The sequence below is a fragment of the Nesoenas mayeri genome (genome assembly GCF_963082525.1).
Source record: "Nesoenas mayeri genome assembly, chromosome: 5".
Classification (NCBI taxonomy): Eukaryota; Metazoa; Chordata; class Aves; order Columbiformes; family Columbidae; genus Nesoenas; species Nesoenas mayeri.
The window spans coordinates 50838656-50862112 of NC_137548.1; the positions used below are offsets into that span (position 1 = coordinate 50838656).

General features: G+C 41.4%; 1 protein-coding gene across 1 annotated transcript in view; it reads left to right on the top strand.

Annotated features, from left to right (window-relative positions):
• Window positions 1-2420: 2420 nt before the first annotated feature.
• The window catches only part of TSPAN4 (tetraspanin 4), a gene marked incomplete at both ends in the record, with an annotated part of 201553 nt that continues 180516 nt past the window's right edge, over window positions 2421-23457 (top strand). The window contains one exon of the mRNA XM_080344800.1: window positions 2421-2753. Coding sequence (XP_080200926.1) covers window positions 2421-2753 — 333 coding nt within the window. The remainder of the gene's footprint in view (window positions 2754-23457) is intronic.

Genomic DNA, 23457 nt, shown 5'->3' on the forward strand with positions numbered 1-23457 from the left:
AATTGGCCTCTGTTATGTGCTTGCAGTACTGTGGCCACCCTTGTTAAATAATGTTTATCTGACTTGACACTATTTCAACATAATCTGTGTACAGAGCTGTACACAGTTTTTCTTTTCCATTTAATATAAAGCTTTGTGCATAGGCATTTCTGTATACCGACAGGGGACACAGAAAATAGTTGAATAACCTTTGGGTTTTCATTGCCAAACTGGTCTAGTTGCCATACAGACAAGGAGGAAGATTTAAGGCAGATATGTTTGGTGCCATAGGAAAAATAAATGGTATATTCGCAACTCAGACTGAGCACATATCAGCTGCATAGGACCATCTTTATGTCCTAGGAAAGGAGGATTCCCTTCTGGGGACAGAGTTTATACTGTACATGAAAGGAAGGGAGAAAAAGTAGAATAGTGAGCTCCATCTTGGCTATGGGATACCTCTGTTCTTAGAAGTAGGGAAATTAAAACGTGGAAAAGTTGTAAGTCATCCAAAGTTGTTGAAACAGATGGCACAGGAGTTATTAGCCTTGTGTTTTGTGCTCAACTTCTTTCTCTCTAAAGCTTGCACCAGGTATGCCCAGTGTATTTATAGTTTGTGGAGTAAATGAAGGGAAATAATTAGACTCTAGCTTTGCAGTTTGTAAATTAACAGAATCAGACAGTGGTTTGCAAGGGTGAACTGCTCAGGCTATGTGCAAAACCAACTAATTTTACTTTCACTAATTCATTCACTAATTTGCCTATGTCTGTTGATTTGTGCTGAGACTAGCGAGATGCTTCATACCAGAAACCTGTTTTCATCCTGATTAATGTTCTGCTGGGGCAAGCCTTTTAAAATATTAGCTAGTCATTTTAGCTCCAGGAGCTTACACCCAAAGTAATGAGATAAGACAGCAGATGAGAGAAGGAAGGCAGAGACAGGCCATCCCATTTTACATATGAGGAAGTGGCACATAAGGAGACAAAGTGAGTTACACGGGGAATTTAGGGCAAAGATGGTAAATGAGTCTTGCTTTCCTGAATGTTGATACTGTAATTACCACAGGTTCAGTGAGACTTTTCCTTTCTCAGAAAGTTGTGTGTGGCGTATTTTCCACTCTTTACTGCCTGTGGGAGTAGTAAGATTTTAGGGAAGTGTTCCTCGATGTACAGAGTACGTGAGTTACCTGCAAGGGGAGACAGGCTGCTGCAGAAGCAAATGAACTAGCCATACATTTTGCTGAGGGATGATTCCGTGGGACTGAGTAAATGAAGGGAATTCTGGTGGCTGGTCTGCAGGGGAACAAACGAGGTTTCCGGGAAGGAAAGCACAGCCTGTTGTGACCCTGCTCCCCCCAAAGCATCCCGACGCTTAATGCACTAGAAATTTTTACAACAGTTTCTTATTCCGGTTTCTTTGAGCAACACTGCCTGTGTATCCGAGCAGCCCATTTTAAAGCCAACTGCACGTCAGGCTCGATCTCCGCGCGGTTACTCCGTGCTAAGAGTTTCTAAGCGGGGGGGACCGGCGGGCAGAGCCGGGCGGCCCCAGACCCCTCCAGCCGCCGGCTCCCGCAGCCGTCCCCGCCCGCGCCCCCGCCGGGCTGAGGCAGCGCCCGCCGCTTTCCGAAACCGAGGGGAGGTTTGTTATTGCAAGGTGGGGGGGGCTGCGACAGGCGGAGGGGAGGGAGGGGCAGGGAGCGGGGCGCGGGGCGAGGCGGCCCTTTCCCGGCCTCGGCGGGAGGCGCGGGGCCGGGCCGGGCGCGGCGATGCGGGCGGGCGGGGAGCGCGATTGGCGCGGAGCCTCGGAGGAGTGGCGGCCGCGCTGTGAATGGAGCTGCGTGGCTGGCTGGGCACAGGCTGCCTTCGCATGAAGGGGACACGGGGATGGTTACAGTGAGCCGAGCGTCTCGGGACAGAGCCATGTGGAGGAGAGGAAAGGGCCACGGGAGCTGTTTGCCTTTTGGATAATTCCTGCCCTTGCCCACGGGTCTTGTGCAGCGGCACTCTCTTGTCTGTGTGTGGCATGTGGAGCTGGGGTTTTATATGGCATTTGCTATCCAGGCGCGATCACACTTCCTTTTTTTAAAATTCATTGCTTTGGGTACAGTATATCTTGTTCTCTTTTTTTCTGCTCTGGTAGTGGGGTGGGTCGGGAGGGACGACTGTGACACCAGAGGGAATGTTTACTTGTGCAGAAGTCTTTCTCATGTGGAAGCACGCTGCTCCCTAACTCCCGGCTAAGCAGACTTCAGTTTGCCAACTTTGCTGTACAGCACGCATAACTCCTTGATAGGATGGCAGACAAGAGAACAGCTGGTGCAAAGCAATAGGGGATTCATAGCAAGGAGGAGGAAAGAAAATCACAAACCTTTCACCTGCACCATTGACATCCATCGATTGTCAGAACAGCAGTTGCGACAAGACGAGCTGAAGCCACCATGCGCAGGTCCAGCACGGATGAGTCGACCTATCACAGGAGCCCTTCCCTGGACAGCAAGGATTACAGTTTCCCAAATGGCACCTTTCGTCGCTACAGCAGCATGTATGGTGGCCAGTTTGGGGCTGCCAGCAACTCTTTTTTTGGATTCCACACCAACCCAGGCCCTAAGGCCACCAAGGCTAAGTACACGTCCCCCAAGGGAAACAAGTACGTTGTCTTTTACCTGGATCTCTCATTTATTTTTCTCCTAGAACTGAAGAGGTGCAGCATGGCTCACAACTGCCTGCAGTGTATCAAGTACCTAATGTTTGTCTTCAACCTTCTTTTCTGGGTGAGTACATATTTGAAACTGAGACAGTTGCATTTGTGTCTGCTCACTAAGATGGAAGGTGAACTTGTTGCTGCTTTAAACTTAGAAGTTTCAACTTGGAAGTTGAACAAAGTGTTACCTAGGCTACCCCTTCTATGGCCTCATTAATTTGTGTGGACAACAATCTGAGGGTTTCCTTCACCATCTCAGACTCTGGCCTGCAGCTGTGTTTCAAAACTGTGATACAAGGCAAACGAGTGTGTTTACAGAGGCCGGTTGCATGAATGCTTTCATCACTTTGTTCCAGTGAAAACTGCACACTCCTTTTGCCCTGATCTTTCATTCTTGCATGTGCTTTCCTCAAAAGTTGGGCATAGCAAGAAATCACTGAGGCCATTCATGATTTTCAGGTCAAACACATGCTTACATTCATTGCTGTATCGTGGATGGCACTTGGTACATCACAACATTAAAGCCTGCATCAGGAATCTCGCAGTAGTCATCCTCTGTCCCAGTCAGTGATGGGTCCAAGTGTTCCCATTCCCACCTGGAGATGGCTCTGAAAGGTGGAGGGAGACCAGAGCCCTCCTTGCTTCTTCTGGGGCTGCTATTCTGTGGCAAGAGCATATCAAATCACTACGAGGCATGCGTGTGTCAGCAGGACACCAGGACATACGGGTGTGCATCTCTGCATCATCTTTATAATAAATGAGGTGGCTGTCAACAGCAGGGTGGTTGGGCATGTCACTGCCATGAAATTGAGCATAGGCTATAGATGGAGGCTAAAGAAGCTCAGTGGGGGGTCCAGGTTACAAATTCTGTTTATCCTGTAAAAAAGGGAGTAGCATGATTGCTAGAGGAAGGGAAGAAGTGATTTCTAGTTCAAAATCTCCTATCCAGTTATGTATGTGGGAAGGTTTGTTGCAGGATCCTCATGAGGTGCCTTTAAATGCCTTGTTCTTCCAGAGTGGTTTTATTAACATGCTGAGGGAAATAAGGGGTATTGTGAAGTGACACCACTTCTGTTCTGGCACTTAAGGAGGGTGTGTGTGTTTGCATTTGGGTGTTACCATGGCCATATTACTGGTTGTCTGTGCTCTCATGGATCGTCAGAGGTATACGGAGGGTTGTGAGTGAGATGGAAAGAGCTGCTCTCTAGTGTGCGCTGCTGTACAGCTGTTTAAAACCAGGCATGCTGCAGTGCTGGTGCATCAGAAAACACAAAGTGCAGGCAACTTCTGCTGACCTGAGTCATACCAAGGAGTCAGAATGTGATAAACTAGTGCAAGTCCACTGAATTGGCATGGAACTAAGCAGAGCTATGAAACGCAAGGAAGGTGCTCTCTTTACAGCCTAGATAAGCTGGTAGAAAGAGTGTTGGTAAAACAGTCTGTCTTTCAACTCTAACTCCGGTTGCTTCTGCCTTCCTAAATATTATCTAATATTTATTGCAGCTTACTCCAGAGCTTTCTGAAAGAGAGAAACACTATCTTTCTTGCTCTTTTAAGTCTCATGCCTGTCCAGACTGTCCTTGGTCAAGACTGTAGTGCTGACAGCCAGCTGAAGTGTGTGCTAGAGAAATGCAATAGGATGCTGGTGTTAATAGCTCTTTTCAGGATTATGCATGGCACTGCCACAAAGGATACTCACTGCATTCTTATTCCTTTTACAATATTTATGTTCTGCTGCAGCGTATGCATATGATAAGAAGAGCTGCAAGTAATGTGTGTGTATTTACAAAGGAAAGATGGCATATAATAATATATCTTTGGCATGCTTTTCAGTAGGAAAGCCTTTGAGAGAGGATTTTTGTCTTTCCCCTGAAACCACCAAAGCTATTCTCAAATGCTTGGAGGCAGGGATCCCAAAAAGAGAGAATATCCACATGCCAGCTGGGCTCTCCATGAACTAAAGCACATGAGCAGGGGAGTGGTGGTGTCAAATACTGCAGCACGATTTCTGTTTTGTTTCCCTTTCACATGCTACCTGCACAGCAGGAGTGATTGATGATGATCATGTCCAAATGAGGTTTGCACAGCATGTAGTTGTAATAGATGCAGCTCTTCACCTTCTCACAGTGGAGAAAGTAACTAAAAAAGATTATTTTAAGAAGTACTGACTTAAGCTGACCTATCTTTAGTAAAAGAAGAAAAATAAATCCATTTTCAGTGATCAAAAAATCTTGGAATGATTGCAGATTGATGATGCTGCTGTTTTGTTTTTCAAGTTATTGTCAGTTATCTATCATGTTTTACTTTATGAAATTAAAGGAGAAGACAGGACTTCTCTTTGCATTCATGCTCACAAAAGTTTTGCTGTCTCCACCTTTCCTCTCCACCCTTCTCTACATTGTTGATTAGTGACAGACAATAGTAAGTAGGAAGAGGAATTGTTTTTTTGTGCCTTGACCTCTAAATAAAAGTGGTAGCTATTTCCATGTATGGAGAGCAGTCCTTGCATTAAATGAATAAAATGCTTGTTCCTGCTTTTCATTCTGTTTTGAACAAATCCTTTTATTTCCTTCAGAAAGCAAATTTCCATTTTCTTCTTCCTGATCATTAACTCCAGTCTATTTTGTGCATCCCTACAGCCTATTTCCCAGTACTTCTAGCTATCTTTTCCACAGTGGGTCAGAAAAACACTCCTCAGTTCTGTGCAACTCCAGTGAAACTGGTGCTGCGTTTCTGAGGAAAAGACCCTTTTCTTCTATGTCTGGTGGATTTATAGGAAACAAAATTTCAAGAGGCCTTGATTTCAAACGTTCCTGGTGACTTTATTGGATTAGGTGCTGTACTCATGATGTAAAATTTTCAAAAGCTGTTATATAGCTGTGAAAACAGAGCAAATTTCTCCTCCCCTTTTTGGTGGTTGAAGGGAACATAAAGCCCCTTCACAAGTGTCAGAGGCTGAGGTGCCTTGTAAGTGTTGGTTCTGAATCAGTCCATTGATACAGAAGACCAGCAACTATTAATGTAGAGAAAACATCTGATAATCCTAGAATAGTTCATTTCTCCATGAAGAGTCCTGCATAAATTGCTCTTGGTGCCTTTGTAACTACTCTGGGGTATTAAGGTACTGAAACATGGACAAAACATTATTAGAGAGCAGTGCTGCTGCTCTAATGGGGATTGCCATTCAGAGGCCATTTCCTGGAATATTGCCAGATGCAGAGGAGCCATCATCATATCACTGCACTGGTTTCTAAGCTCCCAAAATAACTTTTGTCACTTGATACATAATACTTGCCTGACTTCATTCATTTTTGTGGACTTCGATTTTCTTTTGCTGAATTGCTGAACCCTTGAGACTAAAGATCACCTCAGATGATCACAAAGCAGATTATTTTTATTTCATAATGAAATATTTGTATTTCACTGTGAAATACCCAGGTAAGAATATTTGTTTTCCACACTCGGTCCTCCAAACATACAGAGTTTCTTTATGACAGTCAGTAAAATGAATTATTTTCTTTGTGTGCTTGTAATCCAAGGCTCTGCTTGCTTTTTTTGGTGTGTTTTGTTGTTGTTAAAAAGGGTAGGAGCTATCCTAAGGGCTGAGAGAGTGCTATGGGAAGAAAAATGTCATCTCCTTAATCCTCCTTGACTTATGCCGGCTTTCCCAGTTTGCCTTTTAGCTCCCAAACCTCCAAGTGTTAAAAAAGGAAATGCACAGAACTTCCTGGTGTTTTCAGTGGCTCTTGCTTTCCTTAAGAGATCCCATGCTAGAGAAAACTAGCTAGGTTGGTAGTGATTTGCCCATAAAAGAACTGAATTCCTATATCTGAGTGCTTTAACCAATAGAGAAATTCGGTAAAGCACAGAATTTTTAAAATGATGTTGTTAGAAGAGTAGTTATAGAGAGGAGACAGCAACAAAATGGAGACAAGTTTATTATTTATCAAACTTACCATTCCTAATTTCTACACGTGTGCCCTTTCTATTGTTGAAACATACTGAAGTTCTATGCACTATAAAGAAGTCAAAGTCTTCAAAATGGTATGTGAAGACTCTAGTTCCAGTGGGTAGGCTCCCAAGGACCTAGGGGATTATTCTCTTGTAGCTTGAAAACTTGGAAGTTGCCATCTGCTGGACACCCTATGGCTAGGATGAGCAGCTGGACTTCTGCTTTCCACCTTTCCACCTAAAGAGATGAGGCAAGGCACTTGGCCTGCTGCTTCATTTTGCCATTTGGTCCATATAAAATTCCCAAGTGTTACAGCCCTGAGAATGATGTATCTTGGGTCTGAGACACAAAGTGCAAATCTGAAAAGTATGGGAACACAGAGCCAAGGAAGTGGCTGGTAGTACTAGTGAATGCGCTAAGGCCTCTGTGGAAAAATCCCAAGGACCTATTTAATCTGATTCCGGGGGCCAGCTGTGGGTCTCTTCCTCTGGTTTTGCTGTTGATGGTTTGTGGCCCACAGTTTGGGAAGCTCTGCACTAATGAGTACTGCTGGCCTGGTGCACTAGTGATACTGCCAGCAGTCAATCCGTGATCCTTGTGGGTCCTTTCCAACTCAGGACATTCTGCGATTCATTAATTGGATGTAATTGGAAAGAAGGAGGGGAAAAATGAAAAATCCCTCATTACTGGCATAGTTTTCATTCCTTGCACTTTGGTGACACAAGTATGTCTTGCAAGGAGCTACACAATTTTTTATAATATCTGGAAGACTGAGTGTGCTGGGCAGCTGGAAAAAGGAACAACTTGGTCTGAAAATGCAGTGTGAGGCACTGGATGATCTTTGAGAGATCCTGGCGAAATATGGCCAGAGGCTGCAGGCAGAACAATGTCTCTTCATTTCTTTGTACCTCGTTGGGAAACCATCTGACATTATTAGCTTGAGAGGAGAGCTGTTACGTGAGCTTATTCCCAAAGCTGGGGGATTTTGTGAGAGAAGAAGCTGATTTTTGTTAAATTGAATTCCTTGTCTTTCATCTGCATTCTCCATCCTTCATCAGTCAGCTGAATGAGATTGATGGCTAAAACAGCCAGAAGCTCTACAGATTGTTAGTGGCTGAGCACAGCAATCATTTTGTAGTTATACTTGGCTGCAGTCTTAAGTTGGTGGAAAAAAAATTGCTAATAGAGCAGTAAGCCATTTTAAAAGCAGGCCCACCATCTCATCATTATTATTTGTGCACATTCTCCTCCGATGGGCAAGGGCTGCCACTCATCCCGTGGAGCTGAGCTGATCAGCTGGAGCTGCTGCATGTTCTGCAGGGAAGACAATCACATGCCTATCAATTGGGTGGTGTTCTGAGAAGACAGTTTGATCAGAAATAAAACAGACTGTGTATTTTCATATGTATAACGGGTGGATAAGCTATGACAAACAAAAATTTGATTAACCAGCAATACAGACTTTGCTTCTGTGTAATTAAAATGTGGGGAGTTCACTGCAGAATGTAATGTTCTCTAACTGGCTCCCAAGTCTCTGATTCACCGCAGTCTGATTGACATCTTATCTCTGCCTCTAACTTAGTGAGGGCTCTCTGAGGATGTGTTTTTAAGGAACATTGCTTTTAAAGAAAGGAGAGTCATTTGATATGGGAATTAGAGACTTCAAAAAATGGCATTTCCACTAGAAGTCAAACTATTGAGGGCTAACATCAAGTGAGAGAGAGAGGTGATTGTATTACCTGATGTCTCATTTTTATGGGCACCAATTAAAGCTTTTCCTGTAGCAGTGCCATACATACAGTCTCTTCCCAGTGTGGATTCTTATGTCTGATAGGTGTTGGAGATTATGCTGGACTCTCATCTCCCAGCGAAGGCATTGCTGAGGGCTACATTTGCTACCTAAATGCATATCTTCTGAAAACCTTTAGGAAGTGAATGACTTTGAAAGGGCACCTATCTGTCAAATCAGGCTGACAGTGACAAATTGACTTAGAAGTTATTCATGGGGTACTCAGCCAACACAGTTCAATTTCATAATCTTATTTTTCTTAGGAAACCAGGCTCGAAAACCTCTTAATAGAGGAGAAAAAAATTGCCTTTAAGTTGACAATATAATAGATACTGTCTTCTAATTGCTAGCTACGAGCCAGTTTCTGCTTCCGTTACTCAAGACAAAGAATAACTTCATTGCTTTAGGTAGGTTCACTAACATATTGATAAGGTTTTGGCCATGAGTATTGGCAAGGACTAAGCACCTTGCCTTATAAGTTTTACTGTCAAGTATATTCACTGTATCTAATTCAGAGGAAGATATAGTACAAAAAACTGAGGAAACCCATCAGCAGATAAATACACAGGATATGGCATGTTGCAGTTGTGGAGAAGCTGGCCTTTTCAAAAAAAATGAGTGAAATGACTGCAAGCATTGTTCCATCTTCTGGACAAAGACAGATACTAAATCTATTGCAGACAATACTTTGAATTATACAGAGGAAGACAAAAGGCAGATGAGATCATTTCCGTCATTATTTATCCTCCTCTGTATCTTGGCTTGAAGATTTTTTTGAAGACTGGCCAGTGCTTCTTTCTTATATGTGATTTTGCATCATGGGGGCTTTGATCTAAGTCACAGTCACTACCACAACATAGGCTGTCACCTCACAGTTCACTCTGCCCATGTATTAGATCCTTTGCATGCCCTTTAGGCCTTTATTTTAGAATAAGAACCTTTTGGTCAGGGGGTTTTTTGTAACTCTCTACCCCCAGACTATCTGGAAGAATACAATCCCAGTCTCAGTTTGCTTCCAGACATTACTATTTCGAACCTGATAGCTATTAATAAAAACCTGATAGCTATGTGATTTATTGACTTAGAATGTAACTTTTGGCTGAGGTGGCAAATACATACAAGTTACTATATGAATAATACACAGTATCAACATAAAATATATAAAGACATTTCTCTCTGGTATTTCTAGTATAAAGTGAACACTGCTAGGTCAAAAATGAAATGTGGAGTTGGATGGAATGACTTCTGCATACTCATGCAGATTGGAGACAGTAAATTGTGTTTCTTAATACTGTCCTGTAATTGTTTCTCCAGAAAATGTTAAACCATCGCAAGATGCAACAGAAGTAAATGAATTGAAATTGCAGTCTGTAATTAGACTGTCATACTGTAACACATCTTAAATCTGTCTTCAATAGAAAACTTAACACCCTCCAAAAAACCCTCCCAACCTGCTTCAAGTGTGAATGCATGCAGAAGCTTAAAATTTAATGATTCAACTGAGGCTTGTTCTAAAGAGGCCATACATTTTGACATAGTAGTTTGGATGACACAGAAGGTTGATGTACGAAGACAAAGGACCAGCATGTCTCAGTCTTTTAAGTTTTTATACACAGACTTTCAAGAGTTTGGGGTGGCTTCCCATTCCTCCCTCTTTTTTTTTTCCTTTTGACTTCTTTGGTCTTTTTTGCTTTCTCACTCTCTTTCTCTCTCTTTTTTTTTTTTTTTTGTTAAATTATTTTTTTTCAAATTATTTTTTTTCTGCTTGTTTTTCCAGATTGCTCATACATGCCTTTTTATTCTTTCCTTGGCCACCATACATTCGTTTGTGCTCAAGTACTTTCAAAACAGTGCAGCAGCAGCCATTGCTCTGTGTCATTTATTCTTAGAGTCTCTGAGCTGCATGCTAAAGCTCTAAATCCAGATCTGCTTGATCCGTACTGGCTTATTACATTATTACTTTGTTTGCCCTTGTTTCTGCTCTGCATATTATGCCATAATTGATTATCTGCTCTTCTCACAAGTATCTTCATGTTTTCACCCCATTCTGTTCTTTACAGGAAAATCCTGTAACTACAGTGTCCCTTTCACCTCCAGCTGTATTTTTGTAAACTCATTTTTGAGAAATCATCCGCTGTGATGCCTGTAAACACTGCATCTGATGACCGTGAAATGATAGTGATTTACTAGTACTGATTTTGTTTATTACACATGTTTATTGTGCATGCTGATTAATCTGTGGCAGCTGTTATTTAATGTTTTTCCTCCTGCAGCAACCCATGGTTATGCATTTCTTTACATGAAGTGTTCAGGGAGGAACTTTTTTTTCTGTATATCATTCCTGGCTTTATCAATGGAGCTTCGATAATGTAGAGGCCTCTGGATATAACTTACAGTGGAAATTAGCTTTCTTGGTTTCTGCTTGTAGTCATTGGTAGATACTTTGTTCATGAAGCTCCCAAGTGTCTGCCTCCACTTTATTCATTCAGATAGGTAGTCATCTTTCCTCTGTGCCATACAGAATTTAGTTCGAGACTTGGAGAACAAGGAAAAGTGTGCTGTGAGGAAAAGAAATCCAAGAAACGACCTTCCCTTCATGCAGAGATCAATTTGCACTTTATTTTATCATGCAAAGTTCACTTTCTTTTTCTATATGTGGCTTTTCTTTGTCACAAATCAAACAGCCAGCATGGGTGCAGTCATTGGAATTAAACAACCTAAGCCTTTATTTAAAACAGGCTTGGCACTCAGAGCAAAAATCTCATTGACTTAACTAATGACTACATGGCAGGCCTATGGTGGGATTACAAAGCCTTCACATAAACTGTAGTTATACCAGCACAAATGTGCTTGTACCAAGAAAACTTAGGCTGTAATGGCAAAAAGTGCTTTTGCTAGTATTAGTTGTTCCCCTAGTAGGGGCTTTGCTGGTATAACATGCTGAATTACTTTTTTTTTTAATCCCACAAAACTTAAACCCAGCAATGTTCTCTCTGTGATGCTGTCAGAGAGCACTGGACCTGAAGAGGCAGAATGGAGCTGGGTAAAGGGAAGGTGAATGTTGGCTGTAGGAAATGAGATTTTGTTGTTGCTCATTGGCTGTAGGCTTAAACTCTGCAACAGCTCAAGGAGGCACTATTATCTGAGCTGTGAGCAAGGTGCTTCCCCCAGGAGCAGAAAGAAAGGATGAGAGCTTAAGCTCTAAGGAAAGATAGCAGGCAGCAGCTGCCATAGCAAAATTATATAGTGGCTCCAGCTTGGTTTATACCTCCTCCTTCCTTCTCTAGCTGGCAGTTTTTTTACCCTTGCTGTCTACACAATATTTAGAAGAGACGGCATGGAGAAGGAGCTAGTTTCTCAGTAAGTGTTCATCTCTCTACGAGCACTAAGACCAGGTACCTCTTTGTGCTGCTATGCTTGGAAAGGCTCAGCTGATGGCTTCCTCCATTGAAGACAATCTCCTGGGCTTCAAACCTTCTAAGGGTTTTTTCCCCTTCCATGCTATGGCCTCCCAGTAGTGGCAGCTGTGAGAGTACAAGTTTCCTTGCGATAGACCACACACGAGCATGTTTGGTTCTATTGAGCATCTGGATTTTTCTCTAGGTCATCTTATTATAAAGCATTTATTTGACATTGCTGATGTGTTTTATTCCCTCAGTATTCACCACTGGTATTATGAAGATATATACTGGGTGAGGTGGACTTATGACACTTTTATAAAACATAAACCAGAGCTCCAGTTTGTCCTGAATCACTTAGGCATTCAAAAAACCATCTTGGTTGTCTTTAAATAACTTTTTTTTTAACACCCTGTCCCCCCCCCAGCAGAAACTACACTTTTAGATGTGATTGTTCGTGGCCGTTTTATTACATTATTTTTTTCTAAAGTTCCTCTACAAATTGACCTGAAGTTATACCCTGTCTACTGCATTGCTCCTGTGAAGTTTGTAAACATTTGTGAACAGACTGCTTTCATATTGGCCAATCGAAAATTCATGGTCTTGTTTTGTAATGATAGTCATCCAGGGTTGTAGCACAAATTGTTTACTTATGTCTGAATAAATCTTTTCACTAATCCATTTGTGGCAGCATGGGAAGGAGCTGAAGTGACATGTTTGATGCCATTTTCTTCAACAAAACAACTGGAACTCTGGACATGAATTGAGTTCCACTGCCACTTGCAATCTGTTATGAGCTCCCATTCTTGAAGGCCAGAGTTTTTAACACATCCACCATCTGCTCTGTACTTTTTATATCCATATGGAATACCTGGTTATTCTAGAATGACTTTGCAAACCTAAACAAAGAACGCAGAATTGGTCTAATGCATCCTATATACACATGCTACCCCTGGTAAGGGATACACTGAAGGATCTTTGGGAATGAAAAAGCAGACATTTTGTTGTTTATTCGTGCATCACTCCATGACCTCCAGCCACAGAATGTTTTCATTTTTGTAGTGTACTACTACTTTTCTGGTGTTCACAAGCCCCAAACTCTGTAGCAATAAGTCTGGTACAATAAAGGAGGCAGCCTTGAGAGCTTTTTGGTTGGTCTTTCAGTGCAAAGAAAACCAGGAATAATTTGAGTGTACATAAGTCCGTTCATTGTAGCCGTAAGCATTATAACCAATAAGAACTCATTTTCAGGTTTTTGCTGTCCCATGCCTTTTGTCAGTGGTGGGATTCAGTTTGTACCATGGAGGACATGCTGACTGGATCTTGCCCTTGCCCTTGATGTCCTCTCCTAGTGGCAGATGTGAAAGGGGATCTCTAGTAGCATCTTGGTGCATTAGAGCTCAGTATAATAGCATCGAGCACTCAGGCATACTACTCCTCTTTGTAACCAGGGTGTTACCTTCCTGGTGCTCCTTACTACAAAAAGCTGAAACTATGGTCCTAGTGTTTCTGGAAGCCAAAGTGGCAAGGGTCTTTAAATTGTAATCCAGAAAAAAACAGACTGAACAGTCCCATTCTTTTCCAATGCTGACACTAAAGAGATGGTTCATTGCCCTAGTAAAACCTTAGATGAAATTCTGGCTTTTTCTAAGGACTAAATATCTCTCTGCCTTCTTTATTTTTCAGCAAATACTCCATATGCTTTTCAAAATGAAGGAAATGGTTCTTCTTCAAGCACAGGTTTTCTTTTCATTTGCTTTTTTAGCTGCTGGTACCTTCCTGTAAGATTCTACTTGCTCTACCCAAAAGTTACAGTGAGTTGTTATTTTGAGGCTGGAACTTGGAAATACTTCATGCTTTGTCAGTGCAGCTGAAATTTCTCTCTCCAAAATAATACCCAACCCATTCAATTCCCAGCTTAGTATTTTTAGCACAAGCTGCTTACAGTTACATGTCACCTTGTCTGTAATAGCACCCTGGATTTCCCTGTGCATGTGTCAGAAGTGCTCCCTTTTGCAACCTAATCCATTTTATTAACTTGATCATTCTGATGTGAAATTATGAAAACAGCAGAAGGCCCTTCATTTTAAATTTTACCTGTACTAGCTGGAGGAGTGTTTATGTATATATATCTATATAGATAGATAGACAGACAGTACTTTGTTGTCTCCTATGCTGGGCACTTGTATCCTATTTTCCATGGACTCCAAACAGAACAGGCCAACAAAGGAATCTGAAGTTCTCTGGCATGATCTTCTTCAAACTGGTTGTACCTTTTCTTGTCACTCTATTTCTTTCCAAAAGAACATGTTTTTCCTCTTCATGGGGTTTTTACAATCTCTGCAAACATTGTCGTTTTTCACTGTCTCTGTGAAATTTACATTTGACCCAGGGTTCATTTGGATTATGAAATTATTGTGACACCAAAAGCACACCCTCACATTGTTTTTTCCCTGTCATGCTTTTGTTCAGAAAACATGCATGTGAGGGTGGGCACATTTCAGTGATGATGTTACAACTCCATGGCATATATGTAGGATGAAAAGTTACTGAGAAGAAGAAAATGGAAGTTGAATAAGGGGTGTCATACTGTATACCATTTGGTGCAGCATATGTACTTGCCCTCCATCGTGTGTGCTCCATCCTGCTGGTGAGATCTGAGCCAGACCTTGATGCTCTAAAGTCACATTTGATCCTGTCACTACCTGGTTTTGGATTGCTTCCCTTTGCTTACTGCTTGCAAGTTAATCCTCTTTGTGCATCATCTCATTTTGTCCTAACTGGGAATGCTCTGTTAATGGTGTTTGTTTGTTTTTGGTTTTTGTGTTTGTTTTGTTTTGTTTTTTTAAATTTTTATTCCAGCCACATGTTGAGGTTTGAGGTTTTCTTCCCCCTCTTTCATCATGTCTGTAAAAGTGGAAATGCTCTGTAGCCACACAGGGTCTGTGGGCTGGGCATTCTGTAGGATTTGCAAGTCCTTGGCACATGGTTTGCTGTCTGCTGGTATAACAGGAGCCGTTAGGTTGCACAGCAAGTTACAGGCTTCAGTCTCCATTATGCTCAGTAAAACAGCCATCTTCTTCTTATCACAGATATCATTAGCTATTATGTACTGTTTCAGTTGCTCAGTAGAGGTGTCAAATCTACCACTGAATTACCAAACAGTTCAGTTTTCCCCAAACATCAGTCCAATTCAACGCTTTTTCTAACTACATGAGAGGTTGCTCATAGATCTAATGCTGCACACCATAGTTTTAGTTTGATTTTGGTTTTGTCTCTTCATCCTGCTTCGTTCTGTTCCCAAACGTGGCTTTGCTCCTACTGCCAAATGCTTTGTCTGTTCTTTCTAAACAATACTCTTAAAGTGAAGAAGCTGTAAGGGCACAGTTGGATTGCCAATAGCTGTGGCATATTAATTAGATGCAAACCTTTAGGCCTCAGCTACCCATGGACTCTGTTGCAAAGTTTATGTGGCTTCTACTGCAGAAGGCAGGGCAGGCAGTGCCAGAGAGGGCTCAAATGTTGTTTAGAAGCCTGTCACTGTGTGCTGCACTGGCTTGTCCAGCTTGTATCTCATGAGCCACAGGTGCAGGTGCCCTATAGTTTCTACTGCAGGGGTTGTCATGGGGCAGCAGGGATGCCAGCACTGCTGAAGTCACTCTAGGAGTCCTATACACCTCAGCCTTCAAGGAAATATTTGGACCAGGTGCCATTGCTGTGGTAGGTGATACATGTGTTGTGGCTTTCAGGCTGGTGCCACATCCTTGTGCCAGCTGATCTTCATACCTCTGCACAGGCAATGGCAAAAAGGAAAGGAAACAGAGACTCTCTACTGTATTGCATGTACAAAATGTCATGGTTTAAACCCAACTGGCAACTAAGCCCGACACAGCCTCTCACTGCTCCCCTTCACACTGGGATGTGGAAGAGAATCGGAAAGGTAAAAGTGAGAAAACCCATGGGTTGGGATAAAGACAGTTTAATAGGTAAAGCAAAAGCTGTGTGCACAAGCAAAGCAAAGCAAGGAATTAATTCAATACTTCCCATCAACAGGTAGGTATTCAGCCATCTCCTGGAATACAGGGCTCCATCACACGTAACCTACTCGGGAAGACAGTTGCCTTTACTCAAAATGTCCTCCCCCTCCTTCTTCCTCCTCCAGCTTTATATGTTGAGCATAATGTCATATGATATGGAATATCCCTTTGGTAAGTTGAGGTCAGCTGTCACAGCCATGTCCCCTTCCAACTTCTTGTGCACCCCCAACCTTGGTGCTGGTGGGGTGGTGAGAGAAGCAGAAAAGGCCTTGAGTGGTGGGCACTGCTGAGCTGTAACTAAAACATCCCTGTGTTGTCAACACTGTTTTCAGCACAAATCTAAAAGACAGGCCCATACTGGCTACTATAAAGAAAATTAACTCTATCCTAGCCAAAACCAAGACACAGGGCAAAGTGCAGCCTTGCGCATCTTGGCACTAATGTTACCATAGACATTTACACCGAGAGGTTTTAGTGAAAATGTCGTGGTGTGTACTGGTATATGCACGTAGTGTAGAATGACTATACAAGGAAGCAGGTAAAGCTGGGCTTTATAAAAGGCAGAGTAAAAAGCTTTTACAAGGTTATCAAAAGTCTTAGGTGCATGTTCTGATATCTCCAGAGACTTCCAGAAGGTTTAAAAAAAGCTTTGTTGTGACAATTAAGTGCTGCTGCTGATTTTGTCCTGAGCTGGAAAAGCAGATGCTTTAAAAAATGGAAGAGCTATAGGAGATAATAACTGGATGTTCACCCCAGACGTACTCTTGTTTTGTGTGGAATGTAGAATAATTTGTTTTTTTCTGAACAGTTTCATCACTGCATGCATATGTGTATGAGAGAGTGAGATAACTGAGTTTTTGTGAGTGGGTATTCAATTTTGCCTAACAAGATCCTGTTTCACTTAGAATTTGAAATAACAAGTGACAGCTGTGGGACTTAATTTCCAAACTTGATAGATCTTTATAATGGTTACACCAGAACAGTAAGTGTATACATTGGACAGGCTTTTTTTGTTCTAGGGGGAAAAATATACATTGTTATATGAATATTTAGGGATATTAAGAGAAAATCATATCAATTTCCTTGAAATAAATAACACAAGATAAGACATGGGAGTTTCAAGAGACTCTGTGTATATAATAGAGATACAATACAAGATAATTACTTTACTAAGATCCATAGATCTTGGAATAGAAAGTCGCAGTAGACTTTTTTGGCAGGTTGCCTGTTAGGGAAGGCTGTTTACTTACTGTGGAACTACAGATTGTTTCAAAAAGATGGACCCCAATTGTAACCCCCACAGTGGAGTTAAATGCACTTTGCATGAAGCTGAGAAAGAAACCTCTATACAAATCTATTGATCCTTACACGGGAGTGAAATCCATTTACAACTACACTATGAGGGGTGGTACTTATCCTCCACAGATGGGTCCATCTTTTTGAAACATGCTGTATATTTCAATCTCTTTTTGATAAAACAGAAGATTATCACTAACATTACTGAGAAAGTATAAAAAAAATTGAAATAAACAATTTCCCTCTACTATCCAATGAAAAACAATACCCAAGGTATGGAAATAAATACCTTAGTTCTCAGAAAACCACATGAGCGATATCTTCAAAGAAAATCCTTGTTTCTATATAGTTGCTTTAAAGTCAATACAGTGAGCTCAGTCTAGGTCTCCGTACAGCCAGCATCACCACATTTGCTTGTGCTGCAGGACCCAGTGCTCATCTCCCTCGCTGGAGGGGCATTTAGCTTGTGTCAGATAGCTTAACTGCATGTCATCAGATGTGAAACTGTAAAATTGTGTTGTCTAATACAGACATGGCTTTTAAAAATGTTGAAGGTTGTTTAAATAAAAATAAAATATAGTAATATTTTAGACTGCCTTTACTTGCAGGATTTTCATAATTTACTTTTCTACTTAAAATGGAAGACATTATTTTAAAAAATTCTAAAATGTGAAAATATTAATCAGAGCAGAAGTTTTAGTCTTTTAGAAAACAACACCTCCTTACAAGCTCAATTATCTAATGCCGCCATTCCAGACTATTAGGTTGTCAATAGGTGTGCCAGAAGAGAAAAAAAAAAACATTGTCAAATATTATAGCTGGAAGTGAAGGGATTCCAAAAGAGTTGTGCTTTGGGTCTATGACATTTAGAGTGAATAGTTACATACATATGGTAGGAAGAAGGGAAAAAGAGGATGTTTGAAGAACTTATGTGTTTCTTAACTTGTTCAAGTAATTTCCACTGCTTGGTCATTAATTACTATATAATTTGTATGACTGAGAATGACTGAGTCATCTGTACTGAGGAGATTTTATGATAGTGACATTTTGACCCTGGTGTGTTTGAAAGGATTAATATGACTTAAATATCCATGTCCCATTGAATTTTCATTACAGGTGAGTATCTTTTAGGTCCTTTTAGGTTTTATTCCACTCTTCAGACTCGTAAGTCAGTTACAACTTCTTCCAATCTGTGCCCCCTACTTCTGCCTGCACAAGACGGGAGGAGCTTTGCCCTTGAACAGGGCATCTGTGACACGAATCTGAGAAAACGGGTCCTCACCTCGCACACTCCAGACTCATGTGATTCTCTTAGCAGAAGCATTACCCATGGTGTGTGTGGCATCATATAATCTGGTTTTTATGTGAAAGGCAGAAGGCTGAAATAATTTCAGTAGTCTTAGATGCTCTGCTTCTAGTGATCTGATCAAGTCTCTCTTTTCAAGTGAGCAAAGCCCTGAGAATGGGAAAGCAGGACTGAGTTTTCTTGTAACACTGTGATAACCTTGCAGTGAATTACACTTCATTTTCAGCTCCTGTGTCTCTGCCTATTGCTGCAACTCATATTGGGATTGTTTTTTGAAAACTAGAAAACTGGCTTGGCTTACAAAAGAGTTGCAGGGGATTTGGGCTTCTTGTGTCTTGAATAATTTGAGTAACTTTTATAATCTAAGAATAGACCTGCAGTTTTACAAAACAATGTACAATGGAGAAATACACTACCTCTGTAGGTGTTGCTGGGCTGGCAGGCATCCATATGTCCCTCCACAAGTCCCTGCTTTGGGACTTTCCCTTTCTAGCCTCAATTTTCGCTCTTCTACCTCTGGCAATTTACTCCATCTCTGAAGTTACCCATGTAGGTACACACTGGTGTTTTTTTCTTTAGATGGATGTTGCAATTGTGTAGGTAGTGTTGATGGGGATTTTCTTGTTTTATTTTTTCTTACTTCATTCGAATAGACTGTACTTTCCTTAGTCTTCAGAAGAAGCCCCTGTGGCCATTGGACCAGAGGACCTGTGTACCCCCAGGAGGATTTTATCACCAAGGAAATGTTATTAACGAGCTCTTAAGTCTTCCACTCTGCCCTGGTTGTTTGTCTCTGTAATTGGTAGGTGCACTCTATTAGGAAGCCCTAAACTCACTGTCTTCTTCTTTTGAAAATGTTATTAATTAAGCAGGAAATTGTATTATGAGCTTGAACTTTATAGCTGCCCTTGACACTTCAGAGAGTTTGTGCAGTGATCTACATATTGTTTTTACATGTCAGTCTTTTTTAATTACCTTTGATCTGAAGTTTTTAACAATTCCTTCTAATCTGCTACCTGTAAGCCTGACAGAAGGATTGTACAACTGGAGAGTTTAATTCTAGTATGAGGCAGAGCTGAACAAGCTATTAAAATGTTTACTTATGAGTTATTTGACTAGATTCATAACATGTGAAAGCAGCTTTACAAAAACAATGTAAAAATTTAGTGTAACTTTGAAAACCCCTGCCCTTGCTGCCCCCGCTTCAAACTGAGTGTTTCAGAGGAGCACAGGCCTGTTAAATAGCATAGCAGAGACAGAGGGACAGAGGCAGCAGCACTGTTGCATTTGGTGTGAATCTCTGACAAATGCTTGATTTTGATATTTTGTTTGCATTTGATGTTAACAGACTGCAAGGTGTTTTGTTTTGTTTTGTATTTTCTGGAAGTCAAAGTGGTTGATGTGCCTGGAGCTGCTTCCATCCCTCTCCTACGTGATTTGTGTAATTTTTAGAAGCTATGGCCCACTCGGTTGTGAAAGGCATCTGTGTTGTCTTCAAAGGGTTAAACATGACAGTTCCTTGGGAGCATTCTTTCTGCTTCTTTTAGCTGCATCATGTCTGGGTGGAAGTGCCATGGAGAGGACTGTGATATCAAACCATGCTTTTTTAGTTATACATATGATGCAACTGTTGATTACTGAGGAATTATGTCACTAGCTCAGACTGTTGGAGCCAGACCCTTTTGCTGTCACTCATTGCCCAAGGAAATTGTGGGTAGCAGGAAGATCTCATTCATGTACAGACAGGTGTGGAGGCAGTGAGGGAGGTAAAGAGTGCTGAGAATTTTTGTGGAAACTTGCAAGCATCATTCACAACTGAGAAGTGTAACTTCAGTGCTTTGTAAGACATGTAGATAATTCTTATTTGTAATTTCCAAACTTTTCATCAACCATACTTATCACAGCTCTTGCCTGTGCAGTGATTTCCTCTCAGATGATCTTTGAGCAGAACAAGTTCTGCTGTTGCAGTCTGCTCAGATGCCTGCTCGCTCGCTCCTCTGAATTGCCTTGATTCGGTGTCTTTTACCTGGCATTTTCCTCATTGTCTTCAGCTTCTCCTTATCTCCTTTAGGGAAAAGATCCTAAGGAAGGTTTGTTACTGACTCTGCCTTTACAGGAGTGGTCTCCCATCTGAATGTCTCTCATCCTTTTGTCTGCAGGAGTCAATTTAAATATTTCCTATGGATGGTTTTATTGCATCAGATTTTTATTATTGTTATGATTGTTCTGAGTCCACAACAGCTATATAATCAGACTTTTTCCTTTTATTTATTTGGCATTCATTTTTCATCATAGAAGTATTACTGCACTTGATCAGACAAGCATTGTCTAATCCAGTCTCCTGTGCCAGACACCTCAGGAGAAGGTGCAGAAAACCTGAAATGGGTAATTATTCCAGATCATCTATTGTTGTCTTATCTGGGGATGTTGAGACTATGTATATCAAGCCCAGAATGGTGTTTCAGTTGTGTTGAAACCAGTGCGAGAAGCTCCACACGCTCCAGTAAGATCAGAATTTTGTTGTCAATTTGTGCCAGCACTGGAGGTTAAGATAGTAAATTTTTTAGAAAACACTTTTATAGCTTGGAGACTTTGTAGCTCTATAGTTTCGAAGATACAGTTCCCTCTTTTCAGTCAATAATGTTTTTGTGGTAGGTTACAGGGATCTTTCAGTAGAGTAACCTTCCCAGTGGTTATGACCTATTCTCTCCTTCCTCAATGGTATTCCATTGATTTTTGACACTCTGCCATGCTCAGGAAGTGCCTTTTTCAACAAGGCCTTCTTTTCCTGACAGGTATTGTGACTCATCTTTTTAAGCACTTGAGCTTCTCATATTGGTACATAGGCCCTTGTTGCTTCTATTTCTGGGCTTGTGCCTTATAGTGTGCCTCTTCGATTTTGGCCTGTTTTTCCTGTAGTTCACTTGTGGATATTCTGTCCTTTGGCTCAGACAGAATTTTAGAAATTGTCTTTTCTTTAACATTGTGCAGTAGAGAATGTTTTAGCAAACATGACGCTCTCCCCATAAACCCATTCAAATATCTTAATTACTTTACCCTTGAAAGTGAGCCCTTGCCTGTGCTAGGAGGAGTTTTATCAGCCCCTTAATGAATGCCTGTTTTGCAGGTATACACAGGAACTAGTGACTGAGTAATCTGGTAGAAGCATTCTTCAGTTGGTATCATCAGTTGCTACGTTCCTCACATTCAAAGTGATTGGACCTGATTTGACGTAAAATTCATGTGTCTGGAGTCCAAATCCAGGATGCACATGAGAGTCAGGACAGGGAAGATTGTCCACAGTGGGTCTGATTACTACATGCCTTTTAGCTTGGTCAGTGCTTCTGGTTTTGTAATGTGGCTTGTGATTGATATATTGTAGTTCCTTACGTTTAGGAGAGCTAGTCCACGCAGACATTTGTCTTTGCAAGCTTTTATTGTCAGAGTTTCCCTACAGTCATCAGATATTGTTTCACTAAATATGATTAGTTATAGTGAAAGATACTGAGTATTAAAATGCGTTTAAGCAATGGTTATGTGAGACTCTCCAAAATCCAGAGACAGTTCCTTACATTTGCTGCTGCCTTTCCCACATTTCCAGATTCATTGAATCACTGATACGTGTCTATTCAGGAAATAGCAGTTAGGCACGAGCTCCCAGTCAAGCAAATTGCTGCACAGCTGTGAAACTCCAGGTCATACAAGGACTGCCAGTCCCACGGCAGCAGCCTGTGTTGTCCTGATGCTCCCATGGTGCTGTTTGCCTGGTCGCATGGGGGGATGCAAAGGCCACTTTCCTGTGGCAGCTGCCAGTCCTCATCACATCTTGGTCTGTAATGAAACCGCGTGTCAGTGCACAGCCATGCTGCAAAGGGTCACCAGAATTTTGCAGTGCAGACAATCCCAGGTGGCAGAGCTGCCTGTGGCCACAACAGGTTGAATAAAATATAAGTCCCAGACTCCTTCTCACTGCTTTTCCACAGAAGTGATTCCAGCTTCTAAGAAACCCTGGTATTGTCTTCAGCTGTTCCTTATATCTGTGTACTCATTACAGTGAGACTCTGTGTCACTCAGAAAAGTGAATTACTGTAGTCTTATAATAGGATATAATTGGAGACAAAATGAACAAGCCCTTTTTTTCATATGATTCCCTAATATGAAGGCTGATATCTTTTTCTTACAATCTTGCCCCAGTTACATCCTTAGACTATCACAGCTATGTTACCCATTTTATTATAGTAATACCTGTACTTCTGCATAGATAGATAAATTGGTGTGGAAGTTTCCCTGCAACATATTTTTCCTAAACTGAAGCCCCTTCCCTGGGGACTCATCCAGGTTTGTCAGAACCATGTTTGGCGGTGTCCTGGAGAAGGATTCTCATTTTCCTTACATTACTGACTGAAAGGTGACGTAAGAAAATCCTTGCAGATGCTTTCTGCATTAAATAAGGAGCTTTTCTCATGAATTTAAATCTCCAGTAGCTTACTTTTTATGATTCAGTAGTGAGTAGTGAGTTTGGTTTATATTTTGTAATTAGAGGGCAGAACAGATGGCAAACCCTTTGTTTAAAGTGAAGTCTACTGAGTAATCCACAGTGTCTGCTGCTTTGTATCTTGCTAACTAGAATTCTGAGAAAAGTTGTGCTCACTTTTCTCAACCTTGCTCCCAGAGTTTTACATAGAAGCGTTGTTAGCAGAATCATTCAGCCAATCTCAATAGCAGCACCATTTCTGCTGCTACTCAGGCCAGTAAACTTAATCTTGTTTAGAGTAGTGGAGGAGGACAACAGGAAATATCAAATATCATGAGCAGAGGCATCCTTACAAGACAGACACTATAAAGTGTCCACTTTGGCAGCTGGGGGACAAATATGTCATTAGAAGTGAAGACTTTGGCTGAAATATAAGACCAGTTTAGAACATCTCAAAGGTTCTTTAATGATAGTCCTTTAGTAAAAGAATGATCCTCATCCTTGATGAATTTCAGTATGTGA